General features: G+C 36.3%; 1 protein-coding gene across 4 annotated transcripts in view; it reads left to right on the top strand.

Moving 5' to 3' along the window:
• mctp1a (multiple C2 domains, transmembrane 1a) overlaps positions 1 to 16,198 on the top strand; it is a 119,239-nt gene that overhangs the window by 40,852 nt on the left and 62,189 nt on the right. For all 4 annotated transcript variants that reach the window (XM_086173466.1, XM_086173465.1, XM_086173468.1 and 1 more), the window contains exons 3-6: positions 8,145 to 8,287; positions 8,396 to 8,475; positions 9,834 to 9,945; positions 12,501 to 12,539. In XM_086173466.1, the coding sequence (XP_086029592.1) occupies positions 8,145 to 8,287; positions 8,396 to 8,475; positions 9,834 to 9,945; positions 12,501 to 12,539 (374 nt within the window). The remainder of the gene's footprint in view (positions 1 to 8,144; positions 8,288 to 8,395; positions 8,476 to 9,833; positions 9,946 to 12,500; positions 12,540 to 16,198) is intronic.

The raw sequence follows: 16,198 nt of genomic DNA, 5'->3' as shown, positions 1-16,198 counted from the left end.
TCACAACAAAATAATAATAATAATACATTTTAGAAACGTAGGAAAATCAGTGGCAATCACTCACCACAAAGTAGTGGGCTCAAATGAGATGCGAGAGCCAATTACAGATAATTAAAATATACTGGTCCGAGTTACATGAACTTGGTCTTTGAAAAGGTCCATAAAGAAATGTATGCAAAGAAATTCAAAGAAAATGTAATTAAAATAAGTACTGGTATACAGTACAAAAGAAAATGTTGTTCAAATATTGAATTATATACAGCACAGTATAGTCTTATGATGGTTATGACAACAGCACTAAATTATTTGGCTTAATAGCTGTCCATGTGATTACATAATAATTGAATATCTTTATAGCTGAAGGGAATTCTTGAGTTGTTTCACAGGGCGATGGTTGAGGTCCTTGCTATTTCCACATCTTGAAAATGCTTTGGAGTGACATTTGTCAGCCCATAGCCGGTTTCTTCTGCCCTAGAGCCACAAATAGTGCATTGCCTTTTTTTTTTTTTTTTTTTTTACAAGCAGCAGCACTGTTGCCCCTGGCCTCTAACCATGCTTGCACATGCAGTAAGTTGACAGTGAAGGGTTTGACGCTTTGAAAATTACATAAGATAAATCTCACCATGTTTAGTCCTCCCTGGAGATGGAGGTTCCTGCCTAAGCTATTTACATGACCTTACAGATATTTCTATTTATTTGTAAATTAAATCAAATAACCATCTCATCTTTGGTAACAATGAGTATCTGGATGGTTATAGTTTTTTTCATTATTGAAAATAAAGAAATATTGTACACCATGGAAATTTAAATGTCTCAGTAAGCAGGTATTAGAGTTAATTCTTGGTTTTGAAAGCCCATTTACAAAATTATGTTTGCTACATAAAAGTATTTTAAGATATGTGAGCAGTGAGAGAGCCAGCACTTCTTGGCAGGACCGTCATCTTGGCATGTTGTCATTTAACCTTAAGCCCCTTCACAGAATTCTCACCTGTCCCATAACATGATACTCCAGCCTACTCTGCACCTGCTATATTTTAATTTCTGCTAATTCAACTGCAATTCAAGAGGCAAACAAACCAAATCTGACCTTATTTTACACTTGCAACAAGTCATATTGCATATAAGTATGGAATTATTTTGTGGAATAAATGACAGAGTAGGTTCAAGAACAAAACTTTTCAGTAAAAAGCGATGGTATCCAAGTGTGAGATTGTGTATCACTGTAATGAGATATTCTCTCAACACATTTGTTTATAACACAATTCTCTCTATGCAGTTGTCAGTAACACGCAAGGATTTTCTTGTCTTTGCAGCCTGCCCATTTACACACTTGCCTCTTTGCATCCCAATATAATTGAAAATGAGTATCAAACATTTATAATCCCCAACTGGACAAGTATAAGCACTAAACACTAAGATTGGCCTACAATGCTAGACAATGCTAATCACATCCTGGCCAATCCACAGTATACTCAAGACTGTAACTTAATGTCTTTCACTATGTCTTGCCTTTCACTTAAACAGGGCAGGGCATGTGTAATCATCTCTTTCCTAGAGGATTGGATGGATTTTTTGGGTTTATGATATACTTTCTTTAAAAAGAACACAGAGTGATGCATTCAGGCACTTGGCAAGACATCTAGTCTCTGAGCATCCTGATCAAATGAGCTTTTATATGATCTTGGTCTTGCTGGAGATTATTCCATGAAACTTGTCAGGCGGACCAGAAGCAATCCTCAAACTTTGAAAAATTCTGACAAATCACTTCTATTTGATTCACGTTACTATTCCATGAATATACTCGGGAGAACCCTTAACTCAATGTAGTGATGACTCATTATACACTGACAGAATCGGTCATAGAAAAAAGCAAAAATAGGAGCATAATGTCACACTCTCAATGAAACCGATGTGTTATTACCATACTTTTTAATATCTGATATCCTTATTCAAGACCTCCTAGGAACAGGGGATTATACAGTATGCTCATGCATGATGTATTATAAGCTCATGCACGACATGCTAAAAGACTGGAGACAGAAAGGCTACCCAAATTGAAAAAGGGACCCTGCCAAGACATCTGCAATAGTTTTCACCTCAGTCTTTCTCAAATGAACAACATAAGGTAAAGGGGAGTAACATTGGTTGTGCTTAACAAAATCCGTTACATTTCCCAGTTGCAGGCGAAGGACCAACAAATACTGCTTTATGAAATGCCCCTATATCACAGCCAAAATTGACGACCCAAGGGTCGCGGTATTCTAATGTTTTTGGACCAAACCTACTTAATGCTTGCTAAGAGTGTCTTGTGCAAATATACTGTAGTACGTTTTCATGATAAGATGTTGAAAAGTCTTCTAAAAATGTATTCTGCATATATATGATCAAAAACAAGGCTGTGCAGTATTTAATTATTTTAATTGACTAGACACATCAATTTGAAATATCTTTTTGTGTCCTTCTATATTTTTTGCAATATCATTGCGCTTTTTTGTTATCTTAAATAAGTGATATTTCTGTGCAAATGTTTTCTTGGCCTTGGTCACATGGTCAACTTGTTGAGACTAACACCTTTAAAGATAAGAAAATGACATCACATTTTCTTACAAAGACACCATTCTTTCATAGAAACACTACTTGAACAGCTGGGCTGAATCCTGGATTCACTTCTGACACTATTAATTATTGATAGATATTTACATAATGCTATCAGCAGGCAGCATGTCATCCATATTTATTATGTTCTTTCACCCACAATTATCGAATTAAATTGTCTATACAACTTCTACAATAGTTATAATATATCTATTTGAAATATTCAAAGGCAATAGCATCTACAGAAGTAATATCGTCTGAAAACTGTAAATGTTGGATGCAGTGTTTAAATATGTTATTTTATTTTATCTGTTTGTTAGAAGATCCCTATACAGAAGAAATGCTGAAGCAACCTAGTAATATGTAAATGGAATTCTTCACGGTCACTGAATGTAATACTTATTTTTAGTATAATACACTATCCTTGGGGGAAATATAATTACCTCCTCATGTATTATTTGTTAATAATTAAGAACCTTTGTCTGCCCTATTCTGACACAGAGAGCTATTGATCATGAATATGTAATGAGTGTCTACAGATTGATGATTAAAATGAGGAAGCAGAATAATTAATTGTTCAGCGCAGGAGTATCATGTCATATGATAGATAAGGATATATTTGTTTATTAAATCAGTACCATACTGTGCACTGTCATCTTATGCTTGCACTCTGCAACAAGTGCACTGAAATAGCTTCTTATAAAAGATAGTTTTTCAAGTGACGGAGAGACTATTATCATGAACAGGAACCCTTTTCAATTTTTCATCCTTTTGACCGCAGCGGTTATCTCTTTTCCTCAGCTAAGATATTCCCGTAGTGTTGCCCTGTGGTTCATTTTAAGAGCAACAGTAATTTATTTTATGGGAAATTAATTTATACAGTATCAGTTGCAGTTTTGTAAAAAATGCCCTTTGTCAGTGTGATTTTTTTTCCTATTGAGTTTTTGGCAAAATGCATCAAAACATAGTGTTAGTGTTTTTCATAGTGTGGTGTGTCAATATACAATTTGCAAAAGTAGGACAAAGTAAAATGTGAAGCATTTGGGGGGGGGGCATTTTTTCAGGGAACCTCCCCACATATAACATATAACATTATTTTTTTAAACTGAAAACTATGACCATAAATACCTAAGAAATTGGAAAAGAACATCCTTTATATAACAAATTCATGAAACTGGACACTATCTGCTGAGCTCTTTGAATACAGTCTTTTATGAAAATTGCTTTTCAAGTCTAGGCTCGCAGAGATTGTATGTTCATGTAATTGGAGACTTTTGGATATTTTCAGCTACCTTCCTGGAAGTATCCTTCTCATATCCTTGCTTGAGGTTCATGATTGTCTCTTTAGTCACTGCACCATAGAGCCTCTTTGAACAACAACTTCAAAATAAAAAAATAAAATTAGAATGTCTTAAATCAAGGAAGAAAGCAGTACAGTGGAGTACTGTTATTATTCCTCTTTTATTTTATCATCAATATTGTCATGTGTTGTCAGTCTATAGAAATGCATAAACCCCTGCATATCATGAAGAAAGTATTTTTGTTTATTTATCATGAGTCTTAAATTGTCATTTTTGATAACGTGACTATCCCTCCATTAGAAGATTTCAAATACTGGCTTCTAATTTTTAGAAAAGAATACTGGCATATATAATTATGCATGGAATTGCCATTATAATATAAAGTCTTTTTAAAGCTGTGACACAAATGTAAACACTTGATAGCTGTCAGAAGCTGTTCTGGTGCTCTATGTTGCCATCCACCCGCAGCATCAACTGATTCCCTGTCATTGTTCAGTTTACATGATTATGGCATCATATAACTGGCACTGAGGAATGAGACTCAGAGTCAGTGATGTGTGTCTTGAGAAAATTAATCCAGGAGAAACAGTATCTCTGGGTGAGTGTAAAACAATGTGTTTGTTTGTCTGTGTGTGTGTGTGTGTGTGTGTGTGTGTGTGTGTGTGTGTGTGTGTGTGTGTGTGTGTGCTGGGGCGTTGTTACCTCAACCAGTAACACCATATGTTCATGATGCAACTTGTATTCTTTTTAATTACGTCATTGTTTTTGCACAGTCACATTGCTTGGATATTTCATATTCCATTTTTACAGATGTTTTTGCTTTATGTCACAATGTCATTTCTCTTCTCTCCATTTGTATTAAAATGTTTTTGTCTCTGTGATGTCCTTGAAATGTCCTTTATTGCAGAAAGGTTATATCAAGCTCTAGACTCATCTGATCATTTTTGATCTATTGTCATTTTCTTTTTGAAGATTGTGACAACATGTTTAATGCAATTGTAATTTGACTTGTGCCACTTATTTGATGCTCCTCATTTACTATTAGTTAGTAGAGATCATGACATGTATTTTATTTAAAGTAGGCAAAAGAACACATGTTTATGTGTTAATTGTCACCTTCACTTTTTCACTATTGTTCAGTCTTTGTAAGCGAAAATAAGTAAATTTGTTGTTTTACAAAAATAAGCTATACACCTTTTTCCCAGTTATACCTCATTAGAATAAGTAATTGCTGGGTATTTTTCTCCTGTCTTTAAAGTGTAACATATTTTCTTAAACTTGTGCAACAGATCTTACTGATCAGTAAAAATCAGTAGCAGTAACGGTCAAGTGGTATACTTACATGCAACAAAATAAAAAACAAATAAAACAATTCTTGTCAAAATCTTCTTGTCTTGGCAACTGGACTTGAATTTCTTCACTTGAGGACGTTTCACCCTTCTTCTGAGAGGCCTCTTCAGTGACCTATGGGGAGTTTCCGAATATTACTGCCGGGTTTTTTTCAGCGCGTCAAGGTTATGGTGGCTTGTTGTGTAAATGGAAGAGCTGATCTGCAGAAACTTGGTGTAAAGGGGGTTGTGGGATTACCTGGATTGGGAGAGTGAAAAGGTAAAGCTAAACAAAAGAGTGAAACCTGTTGGATCACACAAAACTGAGGCTCATGTGGGGGTTGCCGGGGACGTCTTCTGGTGGTGGGTCTTTCATGGTTGTTTGGATGTTGCAGATGGACCTGGTCCGTGTGTGCAAATTTTTCTTGGTATTGATCCCAGTGTGGCGTTGTACGTTTGTGAAAGGTCGTGTCTGAAGCCCCCTCCTCTGTTTAGAGACGTTTTTCTGTTTTGACAAAGATAGCTTCTTTGACTCCTCTCTCGAACCATCTGTGTTTACTGGCCAGAATACAGACATTGCTGTCTTCAAACGAACGGCCCTTGTCCTTCCGGTGCAGGTGGACCGCAGAGTCCTGTCCTGAAGTGGTGGCTCTCCAGTGTCGGGCCGTCCGTTTGTGCGGAGGTTGTTTGGTCTCTCCAATGCAGACGTCATCACAATCCTCAGTGCAAGTGACTGCACACAACACATTCTCTATCTTATGCCTGGGTATTTTGTCCTTGGGGTGCACCAGTTTTTGCCTCAGGGTGTTGTGGGGTTTAAAATGTACGGGTATATGGTGTGCGAACTCCCTTCTGAGTTTCTCTGAAACACCAACAACATATGGTATGATGATGTTCTTTCGTTTGTTGTTGTCTCCCTCCTGTTATACGTTCCTGTGTCTGGTGGTTTCTGATTTGGCGAAGACCCTATTAGTAGCCACAGGATCTCAAGGCTTTCCAAACATGTTGTACCTTCTTTTTTTTAGCTTTAATCTAGATCTGCCCAAAAACACTTATATTTAGAAACTCCCCATAGGTGTATTAGAACTGAAGAAGCCTCTGGGATGAGGGGTGAATCATCCTCAAGGGAAGAAATTCAAGTCCAATTGCCAAGACAAGAAGATCTCGAGAAGAATTCACTATGACCTGGATGACTGAGAAACTCCACAGACAAATAAAACAATAAAGATTATTTAAATCAATAGAAATCTTTTTTATGGTCAGGTCAATCTGGTTAAAATTCAGGTTGTGTTTATTGCTATAATACATTCGCAGTTGCTGTCCTTGTATTGATACAAGACTGACATGAATGGATGTGAGCTAAACAAAAAGAGACCAAGAGAGCTCAGTCTTTTATCAACTGCTGTCCTCAGTGTCTGCCAGCCTTCTGGCTGTCTCACAGAAAACCCTACAGATTATCATATTTGGCAAACAGTGTTTCAGCTTTAGATCATGGTCATTTCAAAAGCCAGTGAACAGGGTTTATATACTGTAAGGAATGATATTGTTGTTAATGTTCTGTTTTTTAAAGATAATGAAAAAAAAAAAGGATAGCACTGCTGCAAAGTGCAAATTGTATGATAATGGCATTGCAATTCCGGGTGAGATTTCCCTGGTAATCATATTTTCCACGGTGTATGACAATACAACTGTGGTTTGAAAAGCCCAAAAAGGAGTAAATGAATTCTAAATGAATCAGAAGCTGTTATTTATAATGCTCAGTTTCATGTATTCATATTGGAAACACAGATGAGATGAAAAGGCTTTGGCTGACGAAATGGTACATATGAAGAAAAGCATACCCACTGATGAAGAGAGATTCTCTGAAGTCAGTCACATAAAAGATTTGGAGTATAATAACTTCAAATCACCAAAGACAAGAAACAGGAAATTGGATTAGTGATACAGATTCGATAAGTGATTAAATATTTGAGTTAGTATGTTGATATTTGTAAAGAAATATGGACTTGTGTTATTGAAAAGAGGGTTTCTGGCAAAATTGACATTAGAAAGAAAATAATTCCCCAAGTATTAGAATTTGTAGAACAAACAAACTGCAGAGCAAAATTAAATATTGATAAAATCTATGAGTCAGCCCATCTGCTCTGTCTCACTATTATATGTCACATACATTAAACATCAGTTGAAGACAATAAGTTGGATTTGAGTAACACCCTTTCTAAAATATTCCTGTCGACAATTATCTTTCCTGTTGTGCATGCAAATGTCTGTAAGTGGAAAATGTCCATAATTAGTCCAATTTACATTCCACTTGCTCAATTTTCTGGATATGAAACCAACATGAACATGCAGATGATGATCAATGGTAATTTCTCAGTATACGCAAAGTACCATGACGCTGTGAGCCTCATGAGTGTGTGTGTGTGTGTGTGTGTGTGTGTGTGTGTGTGTGTGTGTGTGTGTGTGTGTGTGTGTGTGTGCGTGTGTGTGTGTGTGTGTGTGTGCGTGTGTGTGTGCTGTTTAGCTGTTTTGCTGCACACAAGTTTCAGTATGATAAGAAAACAAATATAAGTCAACAGCGCCATCTATTGCTTGTAAAGCAATGGTGCATGGGACAATCACATACCTGTATATATTATGTAATCCTGCAGAGCTCTTTAAGTCATTATTATATCATAAATTATTTTTTGGTCTTGGGGTGCAAAGCTATTGATGAGGAAAAAGAAAGATGGGTTTGATGTAATGGTAATATCAGTCCGGATATAAATGAAACAATGTTACATTACATGATATGGAGAAGATGATCTCCTTGCTTATAGACTATATTGCTATATTTTTTCTGCAAAGATCCTCAGATACCCTTTGTACACCCTTTAGTGTCTTTTACTGCTTTTCTCTGTGTCTGGTATTTTTCTTCCAGGAACGAGCGATCCATATGTGAAGTTTAAGATTGCGGGGAAGGAGGTTTTTAGGAGTAAAACCATCCATAAGAACCTTAACCCTGTGTGGGATGAGAGAGTAAGCCTTTTGGTCGAAACCCTGAGGGACCCACTTTATGTCAAGGTAACATCTTAACATAGTCCATCGCACATTATCCTGAAAGCTAGCTCTGAATAGATGGTATAGAAACAATATCAGGGTACATGATATGAATCTCTGTTGAGTCCTCAGGTTTTCGACTATGACTTTGGACTACAAGATGATTTCATGGGCTCAGCGTATCTCTACTTGGAGTCACTGGAGCATCAGAGGTTTCTGTCTTTGTTTTACTTTGTTTTATCCATCCATTATCCTTCCCCTTCTACCAACATCTCTCCTCATAGTTCTGCGCAGGTGCATAATGAGACAAAACATATTTTCTGAAGGCGATAAATGAGCTGGGTTTATGGGACTTTTCTTCTCTGGAAAATTAACCAGTTACTTCTCTCTTGCATCACTCTTTAGAAACCAAATTTAAATCTTCCCGATTATTTTAGAGCAATGTAAATAATTGTAATAATCGTAATAAAAGATATATGAGGTGTGATTTAGAATCAGACAATTGTTTTTGTTTTGATATGTGATGAATTTATTGTCTTATATTACATAAATCCATTACATGAAGGGCTCTCCATGGATGTTGTTTATATTTTTTACTCCGACTATGATATTTTGTGAAAAGTGATATAAAAACAACATCATGCCATGATTGTACAAAGTATAACATTAGGAAGAGGGCAAATATTTTAGCCCAAAGGAGAAATCCCCTAAAACAACACAACAAAAATGTAGAAATTATTAGTAAACATAAACTTTAACAAGATGACAAAGACCAGCGAAAGAAAACAACTGTATAAAAGACCTGTATATAAATAATACACCTTGCAAACTTCTAATACTTTCAGTTGGATGTTTTGAAATGCAAATATATCAAAAAGATCTGAATCAAATAGAGAGAGAGAGAGAGAGAGAGAGAGAGAGAAATCTGATGGATAAAAAAAAAAAGGTACATTCTGAGATTTGCAGCACTCATTGGGAAGATTGCAGTTTTATTAACAACTGCAGAAAATTCTAAACATAATTGTTTGTTTGAAAAGATATGTTGAGACACAAACTGCCCCCCCTCGAGGATAATAGCAAAGAATACAAAGTGTTAGGTGATCTCAGAAAAGTGGTTTTATATGGTTAAGGTGGATTTAAAATCAGAATATGTTATGCAAGACAGGCATTCCCAAGGAAGGGGTCACAATGAAAAAAAGGCCTTATGTAGCTGTGATGGGAGGTTAGTAACACAGAGCCCTGCTTAACTTAGAGCACCAGGGTTCGGAAGAATAAGGTTTCATCAAATCAGGGAGAGATGACATGGAAATTTCTAGATAAACTGTTATGATATTAATTTTTTCCATATGCCACACACATTTACATGTAGGGTCAAAGTCTATTTTTTTCACTTAAAAAACTTATAACAAAGTCCAAATTTGAAATGAACACCTTAAGTTAAATTTAGGTGGCTTTTCATGTCTACAAATCATGTAATTATTTTCTGCGGAGTCCTTTGGTGTTATTGCATGATATTCATGTAAGTGTTTACAGATGGACTTTATTACATACTGACTGTACTTTCTTGCAGGGCACTGGATGTGATATTGGATCTTAAGGATCCCCAATACCCGGAGGATAACCTGGGCAGCCTTGAGCTGGCTGTCACTCTCTCACCACGAGAAGGGGACTTGAGGGATGCTGTAAGAAAACTGAAAAATCTTGTGCATCTTTCTCTGCCTCTGTATTTAAACTTCTCAGAGGCATCTTTCCTCGTATTTTATTTGCTCCGGCGCTACATGCCTCCCTCAGTACACAGAGTAGATAAATATAAGTCATAAACAGAAATTGATATACGTTTTAGGAGATACTTTATCATATTATGGCACTGATCCGTTATATGGGGATCCTAAAAGTGAAGCTGGCTGCAACAAAGTGGGATGGTCTGGCTTCATTCATTCTCAGTCTTTGGAAAGTTTTCAAATCACCAAAAACATATGCATAAAGACAAGTGTAATTAATATGTTCTATGTAAAATGTCCATGTTGAAAGAGCACCGCATTCTCTTCTCTAATTATGTTTGCTCATGCCTCTGCGGATGCGCTCAGTGTTTCAGAGTTGCTGTTCAATTATTTGTTTGGTTAATTGGACCCCTGCATGCTTGATCCAGAACAAGGCAGAGTCATGGGGGATATATTTTATTCCTTTTGATCTGATGTCATAATTCTGCTGCTTATTTAGTTCTGTAGTTCAGAGAGTGCACATTTGACTGAACAAATAAACTCTATTTAGGTTAAGCATCATTTTGGATTTCTCCAACTGTGAAGAAAACGAGTACAAGGTTATAGGAGTGCATTTTGGATGAAACTCTCTGTTGCCATCTACTGGTCCAGGAAGTTTAAGATAAACTTTTATACTAATCCCCTGAGTTCTACACATGATGTGAATTGATATTTGGGAAACACAGAAATTGCAAGAATAAGTGAAATACAAAAGTAAGGATATATTACATATTGTTTTCACTTGATAAAAATGCTCTACTTCTAGTAAGCAGTTCTAGTAAGTAGTTTTTCTTTTAACAAATTAAACTACAACCCTAATTCTAAAAAAGTTGTGACACTTGAAAAAAATGTAAATCAAACCTGAATGCAATAATTTACTAAACATCTCTACTCTCCAATCAATTGGACATAGTACAAGAACAACTTGTTCAAACTGATATATTTTTTTGCAACAACGTGCCTCTGCTGAATTCAATTTATGCAACATGTTTCAAAAAAGTTATTGCAGGCATATGTGTTACAGCACCTTCTGTTTGAACACATTCAACTGAGCACAAAAAACTCTGTGAATGTTTTCTCCAAATGAGTAATTTATTTGGCAAATGATGAATAATGACTGATAGATAAAGGTCTCAGTTGCTATAAATATTTGTGAAATAATGCCCTCCACATATTTTCTATGGGGGGGCAGCTAGACTGCAGGAAGCTAGAGTTGTACCTGCACTCTTAATATGAAGCCTCTCATCCTTAACATCTTTGGGAATGTGACCTGATGGTGTTTTGTTGAAAAAATAGCAGACATTCCTGGAAAAGATGTCATCTCAATTCGAGTATGTACCTCTCAGAATCAATGTTGCTTTAACAGAACTACAAATTGCCTCTGCAATGGGTACAAATTCACCCCCATCCTAGATACCAACTTTGCCAACATGGATTTTTCTTTGTACCCTCGCCAATGAGGTCCATGATTTCTAGATAAATCTGTAAAGTGCACTAATCAGACTGCATAGTTTACCATTTTGCATGAGTCCATCTCAGAAAAGTGACAGCTCAAAGATGCCATCAGTGTTTCCTGTGCCATGTGCCTTGAAGGGTAGAATTTCGAGTTGCACAAAATTATTACCGAGCCCATATAATAATATCTCTTGACAAGGGAATAATTCCAACCCATTTCCACTTAAGTGATTGAACTTTCGAAGATTTGTTGAGATTCTGAATCATTTTTTTATTTAGTATATGGTGAAACACCCCAATTTCTCACAAAAGCATGTAGAGCAACATTATTGTTAGTTTGCTCGTCTATTTGACCTCCAATTGTTTTCTGAAGGTGTCAGATCTCCCAATACAAGCTTATGAATGACTGAGTGTTTTGAGGAGGCTCTATAACATCAAATCATGATTCTATTTCCTTTCACCAATTCACATCTAACCCTGTGTACTGTCCTAATCAGATGCTTTAAATCCCATAAATCCTAACTTAAAAAAAAAAGTGATGTATATAGTAAATGAAGTTGATTAAGTTGATTAAAACTAGTGTCTAGCAGGTCAACTTTGTATTGTTTACAAAAAAGATTAGCAAATCATTGCATTCAGTTGTACACGCATTTTATTTACAGTCACATTTTTAGAATCAGTGTTGTTCAAAAATGCTAATTCAACAGTATGAGAGACATACTCTGCAGCTAGCCTGTATGTATATATATACAACATACTTAGCAGTAGAATGCATGTGTGTGTATGAAAATACCTCATAAGGCAAGGCCTTATGATGAACAACAGCACGTAAACACATTTTTTGCAGGCTTAACATGACTTGCATGAAGGATAGCACTACCTTATCTAGCTTCCACCCCATCCCTCACCCCAAACCCCTGCACCAGGGTATGGCTAACATTTTTTATTCTGCATGCCAGTTAACCTCTGCAGCAAGTGGGAGACCATGAGGGTGCTCTGTAACCGCTTTGTCTCATTTTCAGACCATGCTTTTGAGAAGGAACTGGAAACGATCTAGTAAGGTAAACTAAAACAGCATGTAACCCTCCATCCTAAAAAAATTCTAACTGTACTATAACCCTGCTACCAGCCACACTGCACATCACCCCTCCTATACTTTTCAGTGATGCCCTGGTTTGTGGATGGAGTGTCTCTGGCCCTTCAGTTTCCTATACCATTTTCCCCTGTATGATCAGTTTTTTTTATAGTTTTTTAAATCAACTTTTTAGTTTTCATTGTAAACTTATTTCAGCTGGTACTCCTGGCAGAACAAAAATTCCAAACCAAACCGAAGCAGGGCAAGAACTCCAGTTAGTGACAAAGCTAGCATTAATTAGGAAATTTTCCCACCATATTTTTCTTTAACTTTAAAATAAAACTTGTAACAGTGTAAATGTAAGCTCCTACCCTTTAATTCTGGCCTTCTAAATACACAACATTATTTTCCTTATACTTATTTTATACAATTTCTGTCTCCCTATTCACAGGAATTCATGCCATTAATGTTTAGCTGGATACTTTATCCTTTCCTTTTTTTAATACGTATTCACCTATGGCTGACATTAAATTATTTGAAGCTCACTTACTTAATGATAGCAATGTTGGCAGCCATTATAAATCACACTGCGGCTCTGGAATCCAATCCCAAATACAGCTTAACCACCCCTCGTCCCAAAAATATAAGTGATGCTTATGTCTGTAGCTTTTGTTCTCATAGAGTAAAATAAAATGATACACAAATGATTGATCATTCATTTAAAGGGAATTATACAAATGTGATATTCCCCAGAGGAGAGTCTCCAGGAAGTTTATTTGGTAAAATTCAAAGTTGCTATTATTCTGAATAATTCTCAACAGCTGGAAGAGGTGAATACAGAAACCAAGGTCAGAGTTCACAGAATTGATACCATTCTAGATATTGTCAATTTCCTTGTCATGCATTTTGTTTTGGAAAAAAAAAATGGGACCTTTATAGAGAAACTCCATTCACTCTCTTTGGGTCATATAACATTTAGATCTGTTAACAATGGATGTGTAAAACAATGTCAGCCTCCATCTGGAGTAAAATAAACAATCTACAGCTTCCTTTACTTATTCAAATGTGGGCCCAATACAAGAGAGCTACAAATTATAAATAGATAGTATACAACAAGGAACAGCATCAATATTGTCATCAAGTGGTGAATAACATATCACTGACCATGACAGAGCAATACATACCATGAACAACATTGTGTTTTGAAACTTGAACTATGTGAAAATCAAACAGTAGTTTCAGGGCCCATGTGAGCTGAAACCTGGACCAGCTTGATTTTCCGGTGAGTCAGGTCAACCCAATATAAAATACAATATGACACAATACAATTCAATACAGTGAGGCATCAGGAATCATTTCCATTACCATTTCATGCTTGGGTTAACAAGATAGAACTATGAAAAATGTTCATATTCCTCACATCTTCAGTTTAAATGGGATTCATTTTCTTGCTATTAGTATCTGTCTGTCATTTTCCACAAGCATCCATCTCTGCTATCTTCACATCAATAGCTCTGGATTTCAAGCTCCATCCCTCCATAAAAAGCACCTGGAGTTTTTAATTCCCCAATGAGCAGCGTTATCCTCCAAAAGCAGCATCATCAGTTTTGAGATCACCTGAGGTTGTATACCCCTCTTTTCTGAATAGCACAGAAGCTGAACTTCAGCCATAAGCATAATACAGGTTCAAGGAACAAATCAAAACTTTAATAATAAAGTCAGTTTATCAGTATGTTACTCTTGAAGTGTCTTTGGGTTGGCATTTAGATGATTATAGCTTCAATAGCTTGCACAACCAAATTATCATTTTATTAGCAAATGTTCTAAACCTTTTTTTCCTCTTCTTTTTCTTATTTTTGATATCACCAGTCTTAATGAGAAACATGTAAATGCCAGCTTTGCCTTCTCACATCTTTTTGTTAATCCATTGCTTCTACCCAATAGTACTGCATATTCACATTCTTCCACCTGATCTGCACAGTATATTGCAGCTGCTTTGTGAGAAAATAAAGCTCCAGATCAGCTTTTAATGCTTTGAGAGTTGTTCTGTTCATGAAATCCACTGCACAATGAAAATGTCTGTTGAATTATAAGAATTATAAGGCGGTCTAATACCTAGCTACAGCTACAGCTACAGCTACAGCTACATCTACATCGTTACTTTTTCATGATTCTTGTCACCTGCCAGGTTGAAAGGAATAAAGGGTGATTGAGAAGCTGCTACTCATCAGCTCATGGAGTTATTCAAAATAGATTTTGAACATTTTCCTTACATAAGTACATTTGAATTTGAATTTAAATTTCAAATTACATTGAAGTCATTCTCTTGACACCAAACAATTGTCAAGCCATTGCTTTGATTCTAGCTAATCTCCAAAATTTTTAAACCACTTAAACCCTTAAAGTATTCAAAGGGTCCTCTTTCTGCTCCACTAGTAGTTGAGCCAATGATAACTGCAAAGAGACACAGATAGACACTTAAAGTATGCCTGGTTGGTTGGAGCTGGGCAGACATCCTCCCATATTGCGCTTTCCCAAACCAAGTCTTTGAAGCTTCCTAACTGGGCCACCCCACTTGTGACTCGGGAATTAACTCTCAAATACTAAGTAGCGACTGTGGTACCCTACCAAGACAGACACTGCTCCTGAGTTGCTCCCCACCTCCCCGTCTCCATGCTCAGCTGCGAACGGTACACGGTTATTTTTATACAGCCATTTCTTTTTAATGAAGCATGTATGAGTATTAGATCCACAGCAGGAAAAAAAATATTCAAGAGGTAGTTAGAAATAATAATTATAAGTCACGGTCATGTTAAATCCAGTTCTCTCTAATTTTACCACAAGGCAAAAATCTTTTTTGGGCACTTGAAATGCATTTCTCCCTCTAAAGGGGTGACAAAAGTTGAACCATGTTTTAGTTCTTAAACTAAATCTGTTTTGAGATTTTCATCCCCTGAACATCAATGTGCATGATCTCTATCCTGCTGTGCTCTGGCAGAGTATTATGGACTCCCAATCCAAACAAGCGCGTGTTTTTTTTTTTTTTTTTCAGAGACTATGCAGAAAAATTGAAATGGCACCATAAAAGAACATAAAGCAACCTTGTATCATTACCATACAATGCAATAGCATGAGGTGAACAGGAGGAATTGATAGCTGTGAAAATAGCTGCACGGGAGGTTGGCTGTATTGCAACTGAGCCATTTGCATTGTTTAATGTCTGGAGGATGAAAATTAAGAGGCTCACTCTCCAGATCAAAGGCCTCCACTTGTGAGGCAGAGTTTGTTCAGAGTTTAATGAAATTCATCTCCAAAACAAAAGCTATGCTAATAAATTCTCCATAATAAGAAGGCAGGATAGAGAATGAGAGAGAGTGGGGTGGAATTGTTTGACAAATAAATATTCTGCTTTCTGTTTTAGTGAGGGATACTGACACGATTCAAAGTGAGGTTAAATAGGCAAGTAAGTGTTGCAAAAATGTTCAAAAAATGTTTAAAAATGCAGACTTTAACATCATCCGTTTAAGTTTGCAATGCTGTCAATTTATAAAAGACTTCTGAACTTTAAATTGGCTGAGTTCCACAGCCTCACTTGCTTCCCAAATGCTAATAATATTAATTCTTTCTCTACAAAGAAAGTAAATG

The sequence above is a fragment of the Fistularia commersonii genome, chromosome 26, assembly GCF_037954325.1.
Source record: "Fistularia commersonii isolate RoL2024-O1a breed Wild chromosome 26, RoL_Fcom_v1.0, whole genome shotgun sequence".
Taxonomy (NCBI): domain Eukaryota; kingdom Metazoa; phylum Chordata; class Actinopteri; order Syngnathiformes; family Fistulariidae; genus Fistularia; species Fistularia commersonii.
The sequence above is the reverse complement of the archived record's forward strand: the minus strand, read 5'-3'. Positions and strand labels throughout refer to the sequence as shown.